The sequence below is a fragment of the Delphinus delphis genome, chromosome 2, assembly GCF_949987515.2.
Source record: "Delphinus delphis chromosome 2, mDelDel1.2, whole genome shotgun sequence".
NCBI lineage: Eukaryota > Metazoa > Chordata > Mammalia > Artiodactyla > Delphinidae > Delphinus > Delphinus delphis.
In genome coordinates this window covers 152,703,019-152,726,616 of record NC_082684.1, presented here as the reverse complement: position 1 = coordinate 152,726,616, position 23,598 = coordinate 152,703,019, and the positions used below count along the sequence as shown (strand labels likewise).

At 36.4% G+C, this 23,598-nt stretch overlaps 1 protein-coding gene across 1 annotated transcript in view; it reads right to left on the bottom strand.

Moving 5' to 3' along the window:
• Window positions 1–23,598, bottom strand: part of NET1 (neuroepithelial cell transforming 1) — a 52,549-nt gene that overhangs the window by 22,510 nt on the left and 6,441 nt on the right. The window contains exons 2-3 of the mRNA XM_060005984.1: window positions 15,522–15,588; window positions 11,069–11,128 (exon numbers count right to left, since the gene is read on the bottom strand). Coding sequence (XP_059861967.1) covers window positions 11,069–11,128; window positions 15,522–15,588 — 127 coding nt within the window. The remainder of the gene's footprint in view (window positions 1–11,068; window positions 11,129–15,521; window positions 15,589–23,598) is intronic.

The following is a 23,598-nucleotide window of genomic DNA, read 5'->3' as shown; positions in this document are numbered from 1 at the left end:
ACTTAAAGGACTGGTTAAGTAGACTATGGTACTTTAATAATATGGAATACTATTAAAAAAAAAAAAAGGCACGAGGTAGCCCTATATGTAGTGATAAGATATAAATAGCAAAAGCAAGCTATAGCATAAGTACAGGATAATCATATATATGTCACCATTATACACCCTGTGTGAAAGTAGGTAAATAAACAGAAAAGGACCTGGAACACATAAAATAATAACTGGTTGCCTCAGAGGATGGAGGTGATAAGAGGGGACTTGAAAAAGTTGCTTTACTTTTGTACAAGGACAATGCATTTGTGTGTTACTTTTACAATTAAAAAGCACACAAAAGTATTTAGATGCACATAGCAGTCTAGGAATGATTCATAGCTATCTAGGAATGATTAAGTTTAAGGATAAATAGCTCTGGATTAATGGCTTTTTAGAGCATTATCAGGAATAATTGTTTTATATTTAATTTTTATATTTTAAGTTAAGAGGAACCATTTTGATATACCTTTGGTTTCTCTTAACTTTTATCACCTGTACCAGCAGTTGGCTTTATTTTCTGGACTTTTGTCACAGAGAAACAATGTTTTATTATTTTACAGGGCAACCAGTAGAGATCACAAGTTATATCAAAATGCAAAGTGAAGGGCGGTAAGGTAGCCTTGTTCAACAAGTTATATCAAAATGCCAAGTGAAGGGTGGTAAGGTAGTCTTATTCATAAGTTAAGTCACCAGCTTTTGTGTGTCAGCTAGCTTCAAACTTTTCAAATCTGTGCCCCAGGAAAATAACCAATTACCTGTCATAGTTATTAAGGAATAAAATACATAATTTAGTATTAGGCTTAATCTAAAATTGCACAGTACAGCAATACTCAAAATATAACACTTCAATAGGCTATTTAACTTTTAAGAAAATGAGATCCCCAAATCTGAACGTTGAGAAAAAGAACGAACCGTTCATATATTTTACAAGATTTCTTCTGAAGTGTTTTGGTTTGTTTTTTGATCACTGACTATCAGAGTTAAAGAACTTCAGTCATAAAAATGACTCAGTATTACTCATCCCAGTATTATTTCACATTAACAAAGTAAACAGTCACTTCTGACTCTTCCTATCAGAAGAAAAAGGCAAGGTTATGGCTGCTAGGAAACAGACCTGAGAAACACCTTTGGAATGTGTTTTTTTTTTTAAATGAATAAACTTATACATACCACAGTAGTAAGACAACCTGATAAAAGCTAGTGCTGAAATTTTACTTAGAGACAAATTTGATAAGCAATCACAGCTTCATAGCCAATGATGCATCACATGATAATTCAATTAAGACTAAATTCTTCATATAAGATATCCTAAGTCAAAATACATAACACAATGCTCATGTTACATCCTTACCCAAATCCAAGGTCTTATTTCATTTATTTGACCAATATTACTTATCTGTTCATTCATCAAACAGATGGCTATGAAATATAGAGGTAAATAAAGTGAATGATTTTCAGCAACAGGCATTAAATGATCATACGAACTGATTACATTTAGCTTATTACATACTAACTATTGTACTTAGATGAAAGCCCACGCAAAAAACGGGTTGGGGAGTCGACATAGTATCTATTTTTGGGGGAAGGATAAGTTTAAGAATGCCATACTCTAACTCAGTAGTTTTCAACCCTGGCTATAAGCAAGAATCACCTGGACATCTTAAAAACAAACAAACAAAAAAACCAAACAAATTCCCTCCTCCCCAGATGTTCCTAGGTCCCAATGTCATCCACCCTCATCCCTTACACCATCACCCCACTTTCACATAGTCTGGGATAAGGCCCAGCAGCACATTTCTTCCCCTAAAAGCTCCCAGGTGACTCTGACCTGCCGGCAGGGTCGAGCACTCTGTTTTGGCCAGTCATTATTTTCAAGGTATATATACAGCTTAATGCTACTGTGAACTTCATTGCTAACTTCTTTCCTCCTCATGGAATCCTAACTTGCTCCTTCCCCATTCAATTCTCCCTACCAAGGGGCATATAGGAGAAGTAGCCACCCTAGACGGGTGGGGGCATGAAATACACAAAGAGAGGTAAGACTCTGGGAAGGGCTCCTGGAGATAATGCCTGAATAGCGGATAAAGAGGCATAAGCCAGGTAAAGAAAGGGAATGAGGATGTGCAAAGGAAAGGGAATAGGAAGTATGATACGAAAAATTCTGGAGCGATGGAGTAGGGAAACTCATCATAAAGGGGTTTATATGTTAAGTGAAAGATTTGATTTTTATCTTTAAAGCAATAAACAGCTTCTGAAAGAACTCAAGCAAGGTACTAAAAAGACCAAGTTGTGAAGAAAGATCAATATGGCACCATAAAGAGGCTATAGGCAGGGAGGCCAGTTACAAACCCCTAGAAGCAATTGGATAAAAAGTTCTGAACATTAGGACTGTGATCTGGCTTAAGGATTCAGACTAGGAGTCATCAGTTTTAGACAGCAGCATCTACTGACTGAATGAGTTCTCCGAGAAGGAAACTAAGAAGAAAAGATTGATAAAGATGGAACCTTAGGAATGCTGTTTTCATTTCCACAGCCATTACTCCAATTCAAGGCCTCTAGACTATACCAGACCATTACTAACCTATACCAGACCATTACTAACCCATACTTTCTATACAGATGGAAAGACTATACTTCAGAAAATCATTTCAAGAATCCAGAATGTTGTTTCTGTTGATTTTCATGTGAGATCAATAAATTCTTCAGCCTATCATTTATAGCCTTCAACTAAGTGGCCAATTAACCTTCTGTACTTCATTTCTTCGTTCTCCTATATTTCTTTGACTCTTTCCAAATCATTTGTTCATCATTATATTAATATAACTGATTTTAATTCCTGGTATTTGTAGATGCCCCTTCTCTATCTGGGTTGGTCTTCCTAAGTTCACATTTGCTTTCATAACAACCCAACTCCAAACCAAGACCTGCAAAATATCTTCTATTACTCTCATTCCTCCTTCTAATACCAACTTAGATTGGTATTAGAAGGTACTTCTGCACAGTCTATTGTAATCTATGCAGGCATGATTTTGTCAGAGGTTCTTGTTTCCTGTTTGTATATAATCTTATCTCTAAGGTCCAGTATGGTGCTTGGAACATTGTGGGTGCTCCATGAATGTTTGTGGAATTTAAAAAAAAAAAAAAAGAGGGCTTCCCTGGAGGTGTAGTGGTTAAGAATCCACCTGCCAATGCAGGGGACACGGGTTCGAGCCCTGGTCTGGGAAGATCCCACAGGCCGTGGAGCAACTAAGCCCTTGCGCCACAACTACTGAGCCTGCACTCTAGAGCCCGTGAGCCACAACTACTGAGCCTGCATGCTGCAACTACTGAAGCCCACGTGCCTAAAGCCTGTGCTCTGCAACAAGAGAAGACACTGCAATAAGAAGCCTGCGTACTGCAACGAAGAGTAGCCCCTGCTCACCGCAACTAGAGAAAGCCCATTTGCCTAGTTGGTATTAGTTCATAATATAATATCTACCCTAAAAATTATAGTAATTCAAATAATTCCAGTAAATTCAATGTCAATAAAATCTGCTAAAATTACATTAGGTTTAGAAGAATGCTGAATTTGCCTTTCACCACACTGGGAACAAAATAACATGAGGCAGAATTCTGGGAATAAGGTGGTGGCAGTGGTACAGTTTTACAATTTTTCCAAATCCTTCCATAAGGACATGTAGAGCAAGTACAGCAAAACCAAAACCCAAAGTCAATATGCACAGCACTCTGTAACAAGATATACATCTCCATGAATCCAAAAATACACATGGATACACAAATACACAACTAAGCCAGTGTGCCACAACTACTGAGCCTGTGCTCTAGAGCCCGTGAGCCACAACTACTGAAGCCCGCGTGCCACAACTACTGAAGCCTGCGCGCCTAGAGCCTGTGCTCCGCAACAAGAGAAGCCACCGCAGTGAGAAGCCTATGTGTTGCAACGAGGAGTGGCCCCTGCTCACTGCAACTAGAGAAAGCCCACGCACAGCAACGAAGACACAACGCAGCCAAAAAAAAAATAAAAAAAAAAAAATAAAGGCATGGTAGAAAAACATACTCACAAAAACTATAATATTCCAAAATTAGCTATGAAGGGACATAAATCAGAATTAGAAAGGCAATAAAATTAAGGAAAGAATGAGGCAGAAAATACCAAAACTTGAAACCAGACAAAAAGGATGCCTGAATGCTTTTTCATTAGATTATCTCATTTTCTAGGGCTATGTACCTTTTGCTTGATTCACTATTTGCTATTAAGGTTTTTTTGTTACAACTCTGTAAGGGTAGATGTTAACTCTGTAGGGACTGATAGCAATGTAAATATATTTGGTAGGCAGACATGTAGATGAGGCTATTAATCTATTTTGTATCAAATTTAGCAATTGTACTCCACCATTCCTTATTTCAGTTATTAGAATACTTCAGTGTTTCCTATAGCTCTTTGACCAGCTTTACCATTCTGTTGGCTTACTCATCAATACATTAATACACTAATCTTTGACAGGTCTTCACTCTTTAAAGAAAAAGAAAAGGCAGATAGAGCGACTACCATAGCAAAACAGAAAACCCAATAAACACCAAAAATGAGAGTGCTTCCCCCCACACCTTTTGTTGGTCAGATGGAGGCAAACTGAACAGCTATGAGACCCACATGGTTTCAGCATTTGTGCACAGAGAAGCAAAGGGAAGGCAACTGGGCTTGTCTGATGGCCCCAAGAATAGGGGAACCCCCACAGTGGTGCACTGCGAACAGTGGTCTAAACTGGGAAGGATTCCAAGGACCAAAGCCTCACGCCATGGGCAAGAGCACTCCCAAGTAACAAGGTTTATTGGTGCTGGAGCAGTCTGGGCCACAGAAACTCTTGAAACTAACACTGCACTGAGAAAAATTTCTAGGAGTAGGATCCAAATTGAGCAGAACAGGTTAACAGAAGCAAAGACAAGAAACAGTCCAGATAAAAGAGAAAGGGAGCAGAAATGAACGATTTCAGAAAACATGAGGCCATACTTTTTTTTTTTTTTTTTGGTAGGCGGGCCTCTCACCGTTGTGGCCTCTCCCGTTGCAGAGCACAGGCTTCAGACGCGCTGGCTCAGCAGCCATGGCTCACGGGCCCAGCCGCTCCGTGGCATGTGGGATCTTCCCGGACTGGGGCATGAACCCGTGTCTCCTGCATCGGCAGGTGGACTCTCAACCACTGCGCCACCAGGGAAAAGCCCCATACTTTTTTTTTAATAGATCTTTATGGGAGTATAGTTGCTTCACAATACTGTGTTAGTTTCTGTTGCACAACAAAGCAAATCAGCCATATGCATATACATGTCCCCATATCCCCTCCCTCTTGAGCCTCCCTCCTATCCTCCCTATCCCACCCCTCTACGTCATCGCAAAGCATGGAGCCGATCTCCCTGTGCTAATGCTGCTGCTTCCCACCAGCCAACTATTTTACATTCGGTAGTGTATATATGTCTATGCTACCCTCACTTCATTCCAGCTTTGCCCCCGCCCACCCCATGTCCTCAAGTCCATTCTCTATGTCTACCTCTTTATTCCTGCCCTGCAACTAGGTTCATCAGTACCATTTTGTTTTTTAGATTCCATATATATGCGTTAGCATACGGTATTTGTTTTTCTCTTTCTGACTTACTTCACTCTGTATGACAGACTCAAGTCCATCCACCTCACTACAAATAACTCAATTTCGTTTCTTTTTATGGCTGAGTAATATTCCACTGTATATATGTGCCACATCTTCTTTATCCATTTATCTGTCGATGGACATTTAAGTTGGTTCCATGTCCTGGCTATTGTAAATAGTGCTGCAATGAACATGTGGTACATGTCTCTTTTTGAATTATGGTTTTCTCAGGGTATATTCTCAGTAGTGGGATTGCTTGTCATATGGTAGTTCTATTTTTAGTTTTCTAAGGACAAAGGAGGCAAGAACATACAATGGAGAAAAGACAGCCTCTTCAATAAGTGGTGCTGGGAAAACTGGACAGCTACATGTACAAGAATGAAATTAGAACACTACCTAACACCATATTCAAAAATAAACTCCAAATGGATTAAAGACTTAACTGTAAGACCAGAAACTGTAAAACTCTTAGAGGAAAAATGGTCTTTGACATAAACCACAGCAAGATCTTTTTTGACCCACTTCCTAGAGTAACAGAAATAAAAACAAACAAATGGGACTTAATTAAACTTAAAAGCTTTTGCACAGCAAAGGAAACCATAAACAAGACAAAGAGGCCATACTTTTAAAAATCACTTGTGAAAACAACACAAGAGGGGCTCTAGAGTCATGAAGCTGAAAACAGGCTACCATGGCCCACTCCTCTCACCTAAAAATACAGGAAAGGAAAACTTAATGTACTTCATAAAAGAATCATGAAACCCATTTAAAACTACTATAAGAAAACAAAATGTGGAGTAGAATAATGTCTTTATAGCCTAAAATAAATGAAAATTATAGAAGCTATGAAAGAACATAAAGTTCAGAAATTAGGTAAGTGGAGAAAGGAGGATTTGAAATGAAGTGATAGAAGGAAAGAATTAAAAATAAAATTATTTCAGAATGAAAAAAAACAATGACTAATGCATTGAGAGAAAAAGAAGGTAAAAAAGGAAGATGAATTTAAAAATAAAAAAGACAAAAAAATGTTTTGAAAGAAAGTGATAAAAAGATACAAAAAGAAGACCCAACCTAAGTATAAAGGGCAGGGAGGAGAGGCAAAAACAATAGAAAAAATACCAAAAACTATAATTCAAGAAAAAATGCTCCTAAAACAAAAGATGACTTGAAACTATATTATTATAACTTTTCAACAGTGGCACTTTATACCAGAAAACAATGGAGTAAAATATTTAATATATTCAAGGAAAGAAAATATGAGCCTTAGATTTCATATTCATCCAAACTAACCTTCAAGTATAAAGGCTGCAAACAAACTGATATGAACATTCAATAACTCAGGGAATACTGCTCCCATGAACACTTCCTCTGAATTTACTCAACTCTAGAGCAGGGGTCAGCAAACTTTTTCTGTAAAAAAAAAACAGTAAATATTTTAGCCTTTGCAGGTCACATGGTCTCTGTCACAACTATTCAACTTCTGCCACTGTAGTGTTTTTAAAAGCAGCCATAAACAATATGTAAATAAATGGGCAGGTCAGATATGGCTTGTGGGCCACAGTTTGCTGACCCTTGTGCTAAAGAATGAGCTTCAGAAAACCAAAAACCTAAAAAGGTATAGATATAAGGACTGGTGCTGATCATTAAATATATACTTACCTGTAGAACTAAGTCTAAATGGTGGTTATCAGGGTACACAGCATAGTTTATAATGGCTGAATGTGCTAACCCTGGAGATAACAGCAAAACTATTTTTTTAAAAATGGAGAATGATGAGTGTACATGAAAAGTAAAATAAGCACTTATTACTTTAAATATATTAACTTAGAATAAAGAGAGATTACTTCAGTCAGAGGAGAGGAGAGGAGAGGAGGGAGAAGAGGTGCTAGTTAATTAAAACAATGCTCACAGGAATGAACAAATCTACAATAGACAAAAAGAGAGAAGTGAAGGCATCATAGAAAGATAACCAATAGAACAAATACATGAATCTTCCTAAACACTGAAAGATATAACAAAGCTAAAACATACAAGTAAAACAAAAAGGAGAGAATAAAACAGAACACATAAGGAAAGATAACATGCTATTGTTTATCCAAGAAAGTGAGATATAGAACATATGCAATTACTTATAATTTTAAAAAGTGGAAGGATAAACCATGAAATTAATAAAAGGAAAAAAAAAACATTTTGTATAGAAGAAAGAAGTAGGGTAGAAGAGCCAGGGATAGAAACAAGAATCTTGTAGAACTGACTTTGAAATTCTACACAATTTTGTTACATGGTTATAAGAAAAATTAAATTTAAAAAGCAGTATTCTTAAAAATTGCAAATAAAGTGAGTTGGCATAACTACACATAGAAGAGAACTAGTTCAATAATTTTAAAACATAAAATTTATATATCCTCACTATAACCTATATATAAAAAACAAAAAATGTGAAACATAAAATTTTTTCAGTAATTTTATCATTTGTAGTAATGTGGTAGTAATTTGTAATAATGTAGATTTGTCTTTGAACCAAGGGTAAATCAAGTGAGTAATTATGTCAGTGTCCCACAGAAACCAGATTTTCGGTGCAGGTGAAAGAGATCTAGACAGTAAGATTAATGAGATTAAGTAAAAGATCCTTTAGCACTGAATTTAAAATATCAGTATAAACTCATAATTTATTTTATCTTAAAAAGTATATATATATTTTTAGCTCTGTCCATTAAAAAGGCCTAAAAACAATGATCAACTGGTAGCAACAAGTGTTCAAAATGCCCAGATTTTAGCCTCTAAAATCAGGGCTTTTAGAAATGACCGATTCCAGGTATGGAGCAGGAAAAAAAGAAATGTACAAGTTGGCTTGGAATAACCTGTCATCCAGGAAGAAAAGGAGGCCATTTAGCCTCTAGATATAAGGTGAGGGTCATGTCAAAAGGACATAGGTAATCAAAACGTTGTACACCTTAAATTTATACAATGTTATATGTCAATTATATCTTAATAAAGCTGGGGGAAAAGGACATAGGAGCCCTCCTGAGGCAGCACCCAGAGACCGAAGATGGGAAAATTTGAGCATAGTAAGAGTAATAACTAAAATGGATCAAAACACAAAAAATGTGTTCATATCCATAAGTTCATAATAATATTAAAAAGAAAAATCATTAGTTACTTTTAGAGCATTTTAATGAATAAAACTCATTATTTTTGAAAACTGATAAAGGAAAGGAATCAAACACTTGTCCTACCTTTATTATAAATCAGTACCTTTGAGTAACCAAGGCTGATGAGGGGAATTTTCTCTTTACAGAAGTATTCCAGTTAATAAACAAAGGACTGATAAAGGCACAATATAACCCCTTTGCAACCTCCAATGAATAAATGGATCTAGGCAATGATAATTAATGTTGGGAACATCACAAAAAGACATTACATACCTTCTGAGGGAAGTACATAATAGCCCCAAACACTCTCTAGATCTAACTACCAATTTATCAGAAATACAGAGAAAAGAGGAACACAGGAAATGATACCATGGGGATGCAGTCACAACTTTTCAGGCTGTGGAAAGCTCCCCAGGAAAAAAGACATGGTTCCCTCAACAACAACAAAAATTTGCAAGAAAACAAAGAGCTAGAGAGGAAACCTATATATCAAAAGATACTAAAGAGATATAATCAATCCCCCTGTATGGACCTTACATGAATTACAATTCAAACAGATAAAATGAACAAAAACAAAACAAAACATGTTTAAGACAATCAAGGAAAGTGAGAACACTGAATCTGATGATACAGATGAAATAATACAATGTCTAGGATTTGCTTCAAAATAATCCAGGGGAAGGTAGGTGAGTGGATAGATGATATGAGACTGATCTGATGGTATATTAATTATTGCTGAAGCTGGGGTGAAAAAAAGGAGGATTGTCTTTAAGTAGATCTGACCATGGATTTTATTGTGGCAAACTCTTATTTCTGCATATGATTTCATTTGAAGCATACCTAAAAATACTCAGGGTTGCCATTCACACCTTTTTCTTTCTTTGAAAACAAGATTTAAAAAATGTAACTAAAACTGTTTTGCAAACAGCCTAACACTTAAAACACATAATTCTTCTATAAAGACATGTACACATACCCACAAAATCTGGATTGCCAGATTTGCTAAAATGTTGATGGGCAGACCTATAAAAATTTAATTTTTAGAAAATACCTTGTCTTTAAAAAGAAGCAGGGACTTCCCTGGTGGTGCAGTGGATAAGAATCTGCCTGCCAATGCAGGGGACCCAGGTTCGATCCGCGGTATGGGAAGATCCCACATGCCATGGAGCAACTAAGCCTGTGCGCCACAACTACTGAGCCTGCGTGCCATGACTACTGAAGCCTGTGCGCCTAGAACCTGTGCTCCGCAACAAGAGAAGCCACCGCAAGGAGAAGCCTGTGCACCACAATGAAGAGTAGCCCCCTGCTCACCGCAACTAGAGAAAGCCTGTGTGCAGCAACGAAAACCCAACACAGCCAAAAATAAATAAAAAATTAAATCTTAAAAAAAAATTTTTTTTCCAACCCTTTAAAAAAGAAAATAAAAAGCAGCAGCTGCCATCATTAAACGTGATGTCAAACATTTTTTTAAAATCTTACTTTAAAAATGTATAACTTTTCCATAACAATCTTTTTAAAAAGGTTCCTTAAAACCAAGATGGTTCTGTAAGACTTGCCAACTGACAAAAATGAAATAAGTAATTTCAAAGATGCCAGAGTTTTGGACTTAACTACAATTTTACAGAAGAGGATTATTTGGGGGGGGGGCAGTTTTTAAAAATATTATTACATTTTTCTTATTCTTTTTAAAAATTTTTATTTGAGTATAACTGATTTACAATACATTATTAAATATAATTATTTACATAATTAAATAATTAAAAATAATTATTACAATTATTAAAAATAATTATTTTTAAGTTTGCACTGGGTTTTAGTTTATCATAGATCACACATTGGAAACCCCTGGGCTACATCTGGCTTGTAGACAAGTTGTTTGGCTTGCATAGCTTTTTAGGTTTGGGGGCTAGAGCAAAGGAGCAGCTACCTCTCTTGAGGAGAGGCATGGTGCCCTTCTAGTTCACCACAGTCCCCCACCTACTCCTTTCTCTGCATAGACTACAGGCCTGGTCTCCTTAGGCATGTGAGTTTGTGTTCACTATTATTCTGAGGGAGGTTTTCTACTTGTTCTTAACCAAGAAGTAGAACAGAAAAAGGAGGAGATCTGTGACAGCCAATATTATTCAGTTTTGCACTTAAAAAATGCAAAATGCAAAAACCCCAGCATTCATTATTTTTACAGCACAGAAATAAAATGCTATCTGCATACTCTCAAATGCTTTTCCTTGCCAGAGCAGTAAGGCTTACCTTCAGATCAAGGCTGCTAAGGCTTATGACATCATCATCTTTTGCTCTTCGTTTTCTTTTCTATAAAAAAGAAAAAATTTTATTCTTATATAGAAGGCATGCATGTTAGTCCATTAAACAAAGACCACATACAACTAGAAAAATCAGTTTTAAAAAGTGAAGTCTTAGGCTGTATTCATAAGAAAATTATTTTTGTGAGGGATGCCCATAAATTATCGCCAGCACATACTATATACTTTCTAAAAAGTCCCCTCTGACTAAATCATCCCTTGCTGTGAAGTGATTCCACCCTATTAAAAAACTTACTTATCTAAAGTTTTTCAGAACAGAACTCTTATGTAAGTCAAGTCTATACTTGTTAGAGAAAAAGTAAAATATGTTTTATATATAAAGATAACAAATTTCTTAAAAAAGGAACACATATTATTTATCCTATGGGGGGGTTGATTTCACTAGGAAAAAAATATCCTTTTCTCATGGCCCAAGTAATTAAGATTTGTTGCCTGAAGCAGGATTTATCAGGTGGAAAATGAACATGCATGTACCGGGAGTACCTTCCAGTTATCATTCATCACCTTCATTCAGCCCTACTGGTGCCAGTAGTGACAAAACTGTGTATATAGCTTTAAGTTCTGGTCCTTAATCAATACTGAAAAAGAATCCTTAAGTAACGTTTCTTCCCTTAAACCTCAAAATAACTTTTCAGGTTACTTGTGATACAGCCTAGCTCTTGTGAACTCTCAAAACTGACAAGCCAGGGCTCCCTTCCAGGACCTGGCCCCACCCTGAGGAGAAACTGTTGAGAGCAGAATCAACATAGAGCAGGATGGGGGCAACTGAGAAAAGGAAAGATAAAGTCCAGATAGAAGTGGGGGAAATATATGGAGCCTGGAAGTCTCAGAAGCAAGCCCCATGAAAACAACAAAAGAGGGAACTCTATGAAGTTAGAAAAGCTATCTGCACCAAGCCTCTTTGTAAAAGTTCAGGAAAACTAAATTCATATTAAAATGAACAGAAAATTCCCCAAGTCAAATTCTACACAAAATAACTGTAAGAAAAAAGAGAGAGAATAAGGGGCAGAATAACATCCCTACAGGGAATGAAGTCACCTCAAAAGGAAATGCTCACAGATGCAGAGCAAACCTATAAAATACTATTTCGAACTTAGCTAAAAAGACATTAAGAAAATGATACAAGACATGAAAGAACAATATAAATCAGAACTGGGAAAAACTAAAAAATGAGGTGACAGAACTCAAGAAATCTCTATTGATTCTAAGGTTATATCCAGAAGATGCAGCAAAGTATGAATAATATGATCCTAATTTTGAAAAGCAAACTAAACAAAAATCCTGCTTATGTGTATCTTATCTGTGAGGCTGTGTATTTGTGAATAATTATATGAGCAAAATATAGAGGGATACATACAGTGTTGGTGACATGGGTTAGCGTGGAACTGGGGGAATGGAAGGACTTACATGGGGAGAAGAGAGGAAAGGGGGAAGAAACTGCCAAGCAAAAAGAAGATTGTACTGAGGGAAAAAAAGCATGTACAGGATCATACTTATGTATTTATATAAAATCTACACATGTGTGGGCATATGTATAAAGAAATTTAACAGATTGTAAAACATTCTACTGTATTTTCTTTTAACTATTTTAAAGTTTCATTTTTCATATTTGTATATTCAACCCATCTAGAATTTATTTTTGTATGTATGTGGTATAAGGTAATTTGGCCAACTGTCCCCACCCCTAACATCATTTGCTGAGAGCACCATTCTTTCATAACGCCTATGATACAATAAGTTCTCATAAGTCGGTTTCTGGGTTCTCTATTTCACTCCAACTGTCTATTTATCTACACTTGCACCCATATAATGCTGTGTAATTTCTGTACCTTTGGAGTGAGTCTTAATAGCTTATACGCTCAGTCATAATGCTCCCTGATGGGTACACTACTTTCCCGGTCCTGGGCCTTCTATTTCTCTGCATGAATTGGGATCTATTACATTCTAATGAGATTTCTATCAGAACAGCATTGCCTTTATGAATTAATTTGGGAAGAATGGACATTTTTATGCTATTGAGCCTTTCCTTGCATGAAATGGTATATCTGTCCATTTCATTAGGTGTCCTATGTTCTTTACTAATGCTTTCCAGTTTTTCCCATAAAAGTCTCACCCATCTTTTCATAGATTTATTCCTAGTTTAAAATTTTTTTATTTCAATAAAAGCACCTTTAAAAATTACATTTGTTGGGCTTCCCTGGTGGTGCAGTGGTTGAGAATCTGCCTGCCAATGCAGGGGACATGGGTTTGAGCCCTGGTATGGGAAGATCCCACATGCCGTGGAGCAACTAGGCCCGTGAGCCACAACTATTGAGCCTGCGCGTCTGGAGCCTGTGCTCCGCAACAAGAGAGGCTGCGATAGTAAGAGGCCCACGCACCGCTATGAAGAGTGGCCCCCGCTTGCCGCAACTAGAGAAAGCCCTCGCACAGAAACGAAGACCCAACACAGCCAAAAATAAATAAATAAATTTTAAAAAATTACATTTGTTTGTTACTAACATACATACGTGCTATTGATTTCTTTTTATAACTTTTATGGCCTTGCTCGAACTCTTATTAGTCCTAATAGTTGCTATTAATATTCTCTTGGATATTCTATGTAGACAATCATATTGTCTCTAAGTAATGAAATCAGACTGTCTCTTCCTTTCTAATTTGTGTACCACTTGTTTTCCTGTCCTACTGTGTTGGCTAAGAGCGCTAGTACAATGCTGAATAAATATGATGACAGCATGCTTTTTTCTAAATTTAAAGGGACCGTCACTATCATTTTATCATTATGTATGTTGTTTGTGGTAGGTCTCAGGCTAAGGAAGTTCTATTCTATCCCTGGTTTGCCAAGAATTTTATCATGATTGGGTGTTGATTTTATTTTTTCCACTCTTACTTCTCCTCTTTTCTTTGATTTACTCTATTGTTCTTTTTCTCACCTCTTGAGTGCTTAATTTTTGTTCTTTTCCCTTCTTAAACTATGTATTTAAAAAGTTATAAATCTCCCTCTTAGTATTCCTTAATCAATCACATTCCAAAAGTTTTAATACATGAACCGTTAGATATTTCTTTTGTCACAGAGACCTCTACACAAGTGTTTTCCCAAGTGAGATGCATCTGTCCCAGACGATATGCAAGGTAACTTTCCTGGAATACAGGAGGAAAATGTTAGAACTTCATTTTTATGTATTTCTTAATCCTTAAAAAATAAGCTTTACTAAAATTTAATACACAGATGATGAGCTCATCATCAACCACATTTAATGTGAGTTAAAGATAATGGCAATCTTATCAAATCCATTTTAGAAGCCAGCCCCAAACTGAAATTATCCCGACTATTTGAAATATACATTTATGTCCACTATCATTAATCTCACCCTAAGTGAGTACTGAGCTTTGAAATATTAGCTAATAAAGTTGCTACATACCTAAAAATTATAAATAAATATATCAGGGGTAATGCTCAAAATATTTTTGCTGATAGTCTTGCAAAATCAAATTTGGAGACACTTCTCTACTAGTTTTTCTGTTTAAGTTTAGGTTCTTCAACTAGTAAGGGAAAGGGACCAAGATGAAAAAAGTTTGAAAGGAAAATGTGGAACTGCATTAAAATCAGGAGACTCTTACCATGAATGCTTTACTGACCACTTAATGTATGTAAATGCTATTATTCACAGAAATCTCGAACAGGAGTCCCCAACAGAAAAACAAATTAAATACAGCAGAACAGAATACAAATGAAATGGCACATCCTCAATACATGCACATACGTAAAGTTTGGCAAACTAGAGGCAGAATCGTTTTTGCTATTTCCCCCAAATAAGAAGAGATAAGAATCATGTTCTATTTGTACATATTTTATTTATATGAGTATTGTGAAGTAATGAGTATTTAATTATAAAATCCCCCAATTTTCTGGTGTCACTTTGCACAAGATTAGATGCCTCTGTAAAGTCTCATTCTAAAAATAATGGAGTCCCTCTATACTAAGATGACTAATAAAAGATTCATTCATTATATATATTATCTACAAGCATTTTTATATTTTTCAACCAAGAAAAAAGCTGTTAGAGTGTGTGCATAAAAATAGCCTCACGTTTCATTAATATAGTCTCTTAAGTTTAACACGGGTAGGGATGAGAGAAAGAATTGCATAGAGTTAAAGATGAATAGATCTGATACTTTTCAAAATATATTTTATATTTAATTGAAATAAAAATTTCTTTCAGTTTGTTAGCAGAAAAGAATTAAATTAGGCTGCCAAAGATGGTGATAGAAACTCTGTACTTCAAGGTTTTCAGAGGTATAGACAACTGAGCTGTACACCAGACTGAAACACAACCCAGGAATTAACTAATGTCTTGAAATAAAAAACCTAGGTGTCTACTCACCAAAGTGAAGTCCCAATGGGGGCCAGGTGTTAAAAATGTGAAGGAGCTACCTCTCTGAAGGGAATATCTGTTAACAGAAAATTCAAACAATAAATACACTGAGAGTAACTTCAGTAAAATAAAGCACTAGACAGATAAAAAGCTATCTTTTTCATAGTTTCAAAACTGTTCAAAGTAGCCTTATTAGTCATTCAATTGTAGAAATAAGAGGAAGGGTATGTAAAAAAGAAACCACAAAAAGTAAAAAATCAGGGTATAGGTTCTGGTCATTTTCAGAAACTTTACAAAAATGAAAGGAGCTTTATAAAATTAGTGAACAGATTAAGAGTATTTAAAGAAAATAATTCAAAACAAGCAGAGTTTATTCTAGGAACATACACATGGCTCAATAATATGAAATATATTTATACAATATACTGCACTAATAGGTTAAATAAAAACCAGTAAATGATGCAAAAATTACTTGATAAAATTCAGCATTCATGCTTAATATTTTAAAAATAAGAATAAAAGAATACTCTTAACATAATAAAACCTAAATGCATTTATTCTGTATTTCATGTTTAAATCTCTTCCATGTACTGATTTTTTTAAAAAAATTATGATTTAATAAACCAAATAAAAAGCTTTGAATAACTATATAGGAGACAAAGGTCTCAAGTAAGATTAAAATTTGACTAGGATTTTTTCCTTTACTACTAAGTGATACATTTTTATTCTGTGTCATCTTGTCATTCAATGTAAAGAAACAAAATAATCCTTATGACAAAAATCTGTCTTCACCTTTATAAAATATAAACCTCTATGTTTATAAAACAAAATGACAAAAATCTGTCTTCACCTTTATAAAATATAAACCTCTATGTTTATAAAACATGTAGAAAATCACGAAACATAGCTAGCACATGAAATAAATTTTATAAACTATACTTATGAGAAAAGCAAAGGCTATTTATTCAGAGCTTGCTACGGCAAGGGAGATGGCCACCATCACTTGCGTTTAGGCAGACTCAAAGGCAGGCTGAGCAATGAGAAAGCTTTACAGTGGAAAAAAGGGAAGGCTTCTGGTGTACCCTGACTGGCAGGGGGAAGCTGTAGGCAGGCTAACTAGGACTAGGGTATCCTATGTGATTTACTGGGTGTAGATTTGATTTGCTCTAGTTGGTTTTAAGTTGGAAGCAAGGACAAAAATTAGGGAAGCTGGCAGCTACTGATCAAGTCCTGGCCATCTGGGGCTGATTATTACAGAAATTACTGCACTTAGCTTCCTGCATTGTCAGGCCATTGTCCACTTGTATATTCTGTCTCTCACCCTTGACCCTCATAAGGGGTCTATAAGTTACAGAAAACCACAGATGGCCATTATTTCTACAAATATTTAGAAGCTTAAATCAAACACAAAAACTTTTATAGTTTTCTAAGCTAAATATAAAGCAGAAGTTTATTTGACAAGGAACACAAGTGAAAATGGCTACAAGGAGAAAGAGGATAGCAAAATGGCTTCACAGAAGAATTAATACTTAAGTAATACTAAAGCTGAATCAAAGAGAAATAGCAATTAGCAAAGCATACAAGAGCCAGGAAGGCTCTGTGGGGAAAGGGAATAGTACATGTTAAGGGGGAGTGAACTGAATTATATTCAGGAAACTGCAAGTAGTTCCTTATGTTTGAGTATCAAAAGAAATAAAAAAGGGCTAGATCATGATAAAAGGCCTCACATACAATCCTTAAAGAGTATGGACTTGATCTTGAATATGTACGGCAACTGTCAGCAATTGAGTTCTAAGAAAGAAGAAGGCTGGATTGGAAGAAGGCCACACTGGTCAGGAAGACAAGTTAAGAGGCAGTTCCAATATTGCTTACAACAGATGGTAAGGGGCAGAGGGGCAGCAGCAAGGTTAGAGAGGAAAAGCAGACCAGAGAGAGGGCTCAATGGCATAACTGGATGGAGAATTCTTTTCCTCCCTAGGCCTGTTCAGTTACTATTAAGGTTCCTGACATAGCGAAATAGGATGACACTAATAATAATTAGAAACAGTTGCACAAAGATCTTAAGTTTTTTTTTTTTTTTTGCGGTACGTGGGCCTCTCACTGTTGTGGCCTCTCCCGTTGAGGAGCACAGGCTCCGGACATGCAGGCTCAGCAGCCATGGCTCACGGGCCCAGCCGCTCCGCGGCATGTGGGATCTTCCCAGACCAGGGCACAAACCCGTGTCCCCTGCATCGGCAGACGGACTCTCAACCCCTGCACCACCAGGGAAGCCCCCAGATCTTAAGATATTTAAAGCAAACATTTCCTAAATAATTATTTGGAGCTCAAAAAAATTTTTGAGGGCCTCTTTAGTGGAGCAGAATAACCTAAGGAACTGATGATTTCTTGCCATTGCAGAAAAGTCAAGCAACAATGAAGAAAATAGCATGATTTTTGATAAAACACTAAGACATCAGCAATAAATTATAATTCACATGACTAAAGAATACATGGGGGGCTTCCCTGGTGGCGCAGTAGCTGAGAATCCGCCTGCCAATGCAGGGGACACGGATTCGAGCCCTGGTCCGGGAAGATACCACATGCCGCGGAGCAACTAAGCCTGTGTGCCACAACTACTGAGCCTGCGCTCTAGAGCCCGCGTGCCACAACTACTGAAGCCTGCGTGCCTAGAGCCCGTGCTCCGCAACGAGAAGCCACCGCAATGAGAAGCCCGCGCACTACAACGAAGAGTAGCCCCCGCCCGCTGCAACTAGAGAAGAGCCCGCACACAGCAACGAAGACCCAACGCAGCCAAAAATAAAAATAAACAAATAAAAAAAAATAAAGAATACATGGATATGGTATTATAGTATACATAGATAATATCAATAATATTATAAGCAAATGCCAAAAGATTACAGGGAAAACAGGACCTTCATACCTTATGAGTCCACAGAGCACACTTTTTAAAAACACTCCTCTAGGTAAGTGCTATCATATACTACACAGTTAAAAAGAGCCCCAGTAGGGACTGGGTTGAGAAGCAACAATTATGATTTCCCAGATTATCTTTAATGTAATACAAATATTCATTACAAAGTAGTAATCATAGTGGCACTTAAAACAGTCAATAAACACTTCCTTTTGGATATAAGACAAGTATTAAGGAGAACACAAAACCAAAGCTATTCATTTCTTTATTCCCTAGAATTGTCCATACTGACCTCAGAATGAATCTGATGTTTGAAAGCTGGAAAGAATTAGCTGTTCGGAATTTTAAACAGGTCAACAAACTGGAAAAATATTTCCAATTGGATGGCAAGATTCTTTCCAGCACCAGTTGTAATCAGCTTTACAGTAATGCTATTTTTTCCTATTTCAGTAACAAGTACCTATTTATTTTGAAAACTCATGTAAAACAGGAACCCAAAAAACAAATTGTGCCCTGAAAGCATGTGAGTCAGTGCCGGCTTTCAAAAATCTTGGAAAGATATATAATCATTTTTTCACAGGGGTCAGACTCAAAATGTAATACAGCTATTTTAAATCCTTGTGGGAAAAATTTTTGATTTCATAAAACATTAAAAATGGCCTTTCTAGAAGATACCCAGTACAGTCCATTTAAAAGGGAGCTCAAAGGCTGAAATAAGAAGTGACAGTTCTTCATCTTTTCAAGAATTTTTGTCCAATCCTTTTTTTCATATATCCAAATAATTATAACATTTAAAGCATAAAATAAACTAATACCTAAAGGAACTAGCTTGGTATATTAATTGTGTTTCCTACTAACCCCATTGTGATTATTCCTTGGCCTCTAACACATTTCCTTTTGTATCACTTGGTGTGTTTTCAAACTATTATTTTTACACTAAACTAAATTTAGTCTAAACAAAGCGTAATTAAAATGGCAAAGTTGATGTTCAAAAGAAAATCATCCTGTTATTTCATTCTTAAACCGAATTGTATTTTCAGAGATTATGACTTGTGTCACTGTCCTCCTCTATCATGGCAGGTAATTAAGAGCTGAATTGGATTTATAATGGCAGATTTATAAATGGCAACATTTTCATAAAGTGTACCAGACAATATAAGTGACTATTCTAATTAAAAAGGAAAATAAACCACAAAAATATAAAGATACTGGCTTATAATAAGATAGGTATTTAAGGTTTTACAATGAAAATAACCAAAATGAGTTAGCAAAGTAATGTTTTTTAAAAAGCAAGCTAAATAGAAGGGCTAATGATAGGAGTATAGCAGAGTAGGTCACTGAAATTAGCAAAAAAGAAGACTTGAGGCATAGGGGCATTTGAAATATGACAAAGTATAACTGAAAAGTTTTTGGATGCCTCCAGATCTGTTAAGAAAAATTACTTCCTATGTGAAAACAAGAACACAGTATTACTGATATGCAGCTGTTGGGTGCAACTCAAACACATTTCTCAGCCTGATTACAAACAACTATACGTAACTCACAGATAGCTAAATTAAAAATGTAATCTGTAAATGCCAAAGGTACCATGAATGCATCAATCTTATAGAATGAATGGTGTAAACTATTCTTTATAGATAACATTTGTTGGTATTTAGGGTGCTGAACTACTCAGTGTCTCAAGTGCTTTGCAAATTAGACAAACAATGACAAAATTCACTTATCTGGGTTTAATATCTGAGGAAGCAGACATCTCCTACTGCTTTGACTGCTTAGCATCTTAAGGGATTGTCTCCTCTCCACTTCGGAAAGAGCCTGGTGGAGCTGATAATCATGTAGACTATCTCCTCTACCACACTGGGGTTTTCTCACCTGTATCTGAGAGTCCCAAGTAACAGATACATCTTGGAACATCTCTAGTCCAGAACACAGCTGAGCATCTAGAAACCAGCATGCACACACATTCCAGACATCACAACATCCTACACTAATACTCAAGACTAGCATTCAATGCCTTTGCGTTACGAATTTCTAATATACTTATCAGGTTGCCTTGCCCACAGCATCAGATTCAGGAGACAGGGTACAGGGGATAATGCCAGCAGCAAGTAATAGTGAGGGAAGAGAAAAATATCTAAAAGCTACTTCGTTAAAAATCTAGTAGCCTTTGGAAAACAGTTTGGCAATTCCTTAAAAGGTTAAACATAAGCTTACCATATGACTCAGCAATTCCAGTTCTAGGAATCTACCCAAGAGAAATGAAAACATATGTCCACACAAAGACTTGTATGTAAATGGTCACAGCAGCATTATCCATAATAGCGAAAACTGGAAACAATTCAAATCTCCAGCAACTGGTAAATGGAGTAACAAAATGTGGAATATTCATTTCATATAATGGAATACTATTTAGCAGTAAAATGGAATGAAATACTGATACATGTCATAATATGGACAAACTGCAAAACATGCAAATGCAAAAGATTATATATTGTATAATTCTATTTATAAGAGATGTCCAGAAATAGACATTTATAGACATGGAAAGCAGATTAGTGGCTGCCTAGGTCTGGGGGTAGGAGCAAGGACAAACTGCAAACAAACTTGAGGGAGTATTTGGGATGATGAATGTTCTAACAGTGAACTGTGTCTATAAATTTACTAATAATCACTGAACTGCACATTTACAATGGGTGAATGTTATGACATGTAAATTATATCTCAATAAAACTGTTAAAAAGTACAGTCATTTCAATGTGGGAGGAAACAGCCTTAGGAGCTAGGTGGGGGCATCCTTTTATTTTCAGCAACTAGTAATATAAATAGTAATAATAATGACAATCCGGGATTATCAAGGATTGGCTCAATTTGTGTTTATATGCCCTAATTTAGTTTTTTAAATGTTCTGAAAAATAGTCCATCCAAAAAGTTAAATTCCCTTAAAGGCAACAGGAATCCTCAGCTCTAAGTTAACAGAACAGCTAGCTTGGCTTAAGAATATACCTTTAACCCTGGATGTCCATTCTACAAATTCATCAGTTTCACTAGGAAAACAAAAGTCAAAGATCTAGCATTGTGCTGTTACCAACTATACTGTACCACCTCTACAAAAACTGACAACAGAGGTAATTGCTAAATATTCCTTGATAGAGGGTAAGTAAGTTATAGCTCTAGTGCTTCCTGCAGAAAACGAAAATAATGACACAAGATTTCTGGAGTATTTGCTGTGTCTAGGTACTATTCTAATGTTTTACTTGAATTACCTACCATAATTTTCACAACCTTATGAGACAGATACCATATGAAGTGAGATTTAAAGAGATTAATCACAGCCTTATGAGATAGATACTAATAATGAGCTAGACACTATGAAGTGAGACTTAAAAGAGATTAAGTCCTCAAGAGCAAGAGTTTGAACCCAAGGAGCCTGACTGTAAAGCCTAAACTCTTTAAACGCTAATGTTTTATTTGGCTGTGGGTCACAGTCTCAAAGAGTGTACATTCCCAGAGAAAATAATTAGCTGAGTCAAAGCTGGGGCTAGAACAAACACAGTGTCAGGAAAACTGGGCCAGAAAAGCAAGCCGCCTTCTGAGCTATGGGCTGCGTGGTGGGGCCCAGGGCTGCCTGAGGACAAGACCCTGGCCTATTACTACCCAGAACAAAAAGAGAGGGACGGTGGCGCAGGGGTTAAGACTCCACGCTCCCAATGCAGGGGGCCTGGGTTAGATCCCTGGTCAGGGAACTAGATCCCACATGAATGCCACAACTAAGGAGCCCACCTGCCGCAACAAAGACCCTGTGCTAATTAATTAATTAAATGAAAAAAAATAATAAATAAATAAAATTTTTAAAAAACAAAAAAAATCAAAAAGAGAGGGACGGAAGAGGAAAAAGGGGCCAGAGGCCTGCCACGTAAGAGGCAGCTGCACAGAAAGCTTACACCCCAGTGGATTCCAGACGTCTCCACTCTTTTCTCCCTAATTATCTTGCCCCTGCCATATCCTGTAGTAGTCATCACACACATTATGTTCAAAAAAATTTATTTACACGCAAATGTGTGTACACATGTACGTGTATACACACACACACACACACACACACACGCTGCCTAGTTTCACTATGAATTCCTGACCACAAATTTCAAGTGATCCTCAGTTCTGCTCAGCAACGCTATTAGATTTCCCTTGTCATTTCCTCGCCTACCCTCTGAAATAACTATTTCAAACCTTTCTCTCTTTACTCTTCCAATACTCCTTCCCCACCCCCACCTCACTAACAGCTTTGACTCTGCACCTTATTATATTATATCCTACATATTTACACTGTCCAGTCTACCAACCATAGACCTTTTCTTCTCTCTTGTTATAGTGGATAAGCTCTATTATTTAAGGCCAAGCCTTCCACTTGTACACTGGGTCATATCCTTGTTTCTCTACTCTTAAAAGCAGTCAGAGACAAAGAATAAGAATTAGATATTAAATATAAATGAATCAAGTGTAACGATACAAATTCCAGGAGAATATCCCTTCTGAATAAGGGAAAATGGCCAGTGTAATAAGGTTGTCTTGAGGAAAAGCAATTGTGTGATCAATCAGGTTGTGAACCAAATTAGCTTTGCAGAGAACAATATTTTTACTTGAGAGAATGACTAACAGATAAACTGTCATTTGGACTTGAGTATTTTGCGGACATTTATCTATAATGAAGTATTGCTGCTGCCAATGATAAAAATTTGAGCTTTCAAATGAAAATCAGAATTTTTTGAAAACTGTACCCATCACTATGAGCATGGCATCCTCCCAATACTTAAAAGCTTTCACATGAGATTGGTGGTACTATTAATAATTGTGATTTTCTGATAGCATGTAACAGTATGTATCAACCTTTAGAAGATTTGCTTAACTCCCTGTGCCAATATTTTCCAAATGACAAATGCATAATGTCACAAAATCAAGGATGGGTAAAATAGATCTATTCAAAGTTTTAACAGACCAATGGATTTTAATGTAACAGAGAATGAAAAATTCATTGCTATGGTTTCAGATTCTAAATTCCAGCCACCTGTTAAGAAACTACCACTTGTCAAGCTCTGGTATATTATCAAAGAATATCCTCAATTACCTGAAAAGCCTATTAAAGTACCCATGCCTTACTGAACTGAAAATCTATGTCAG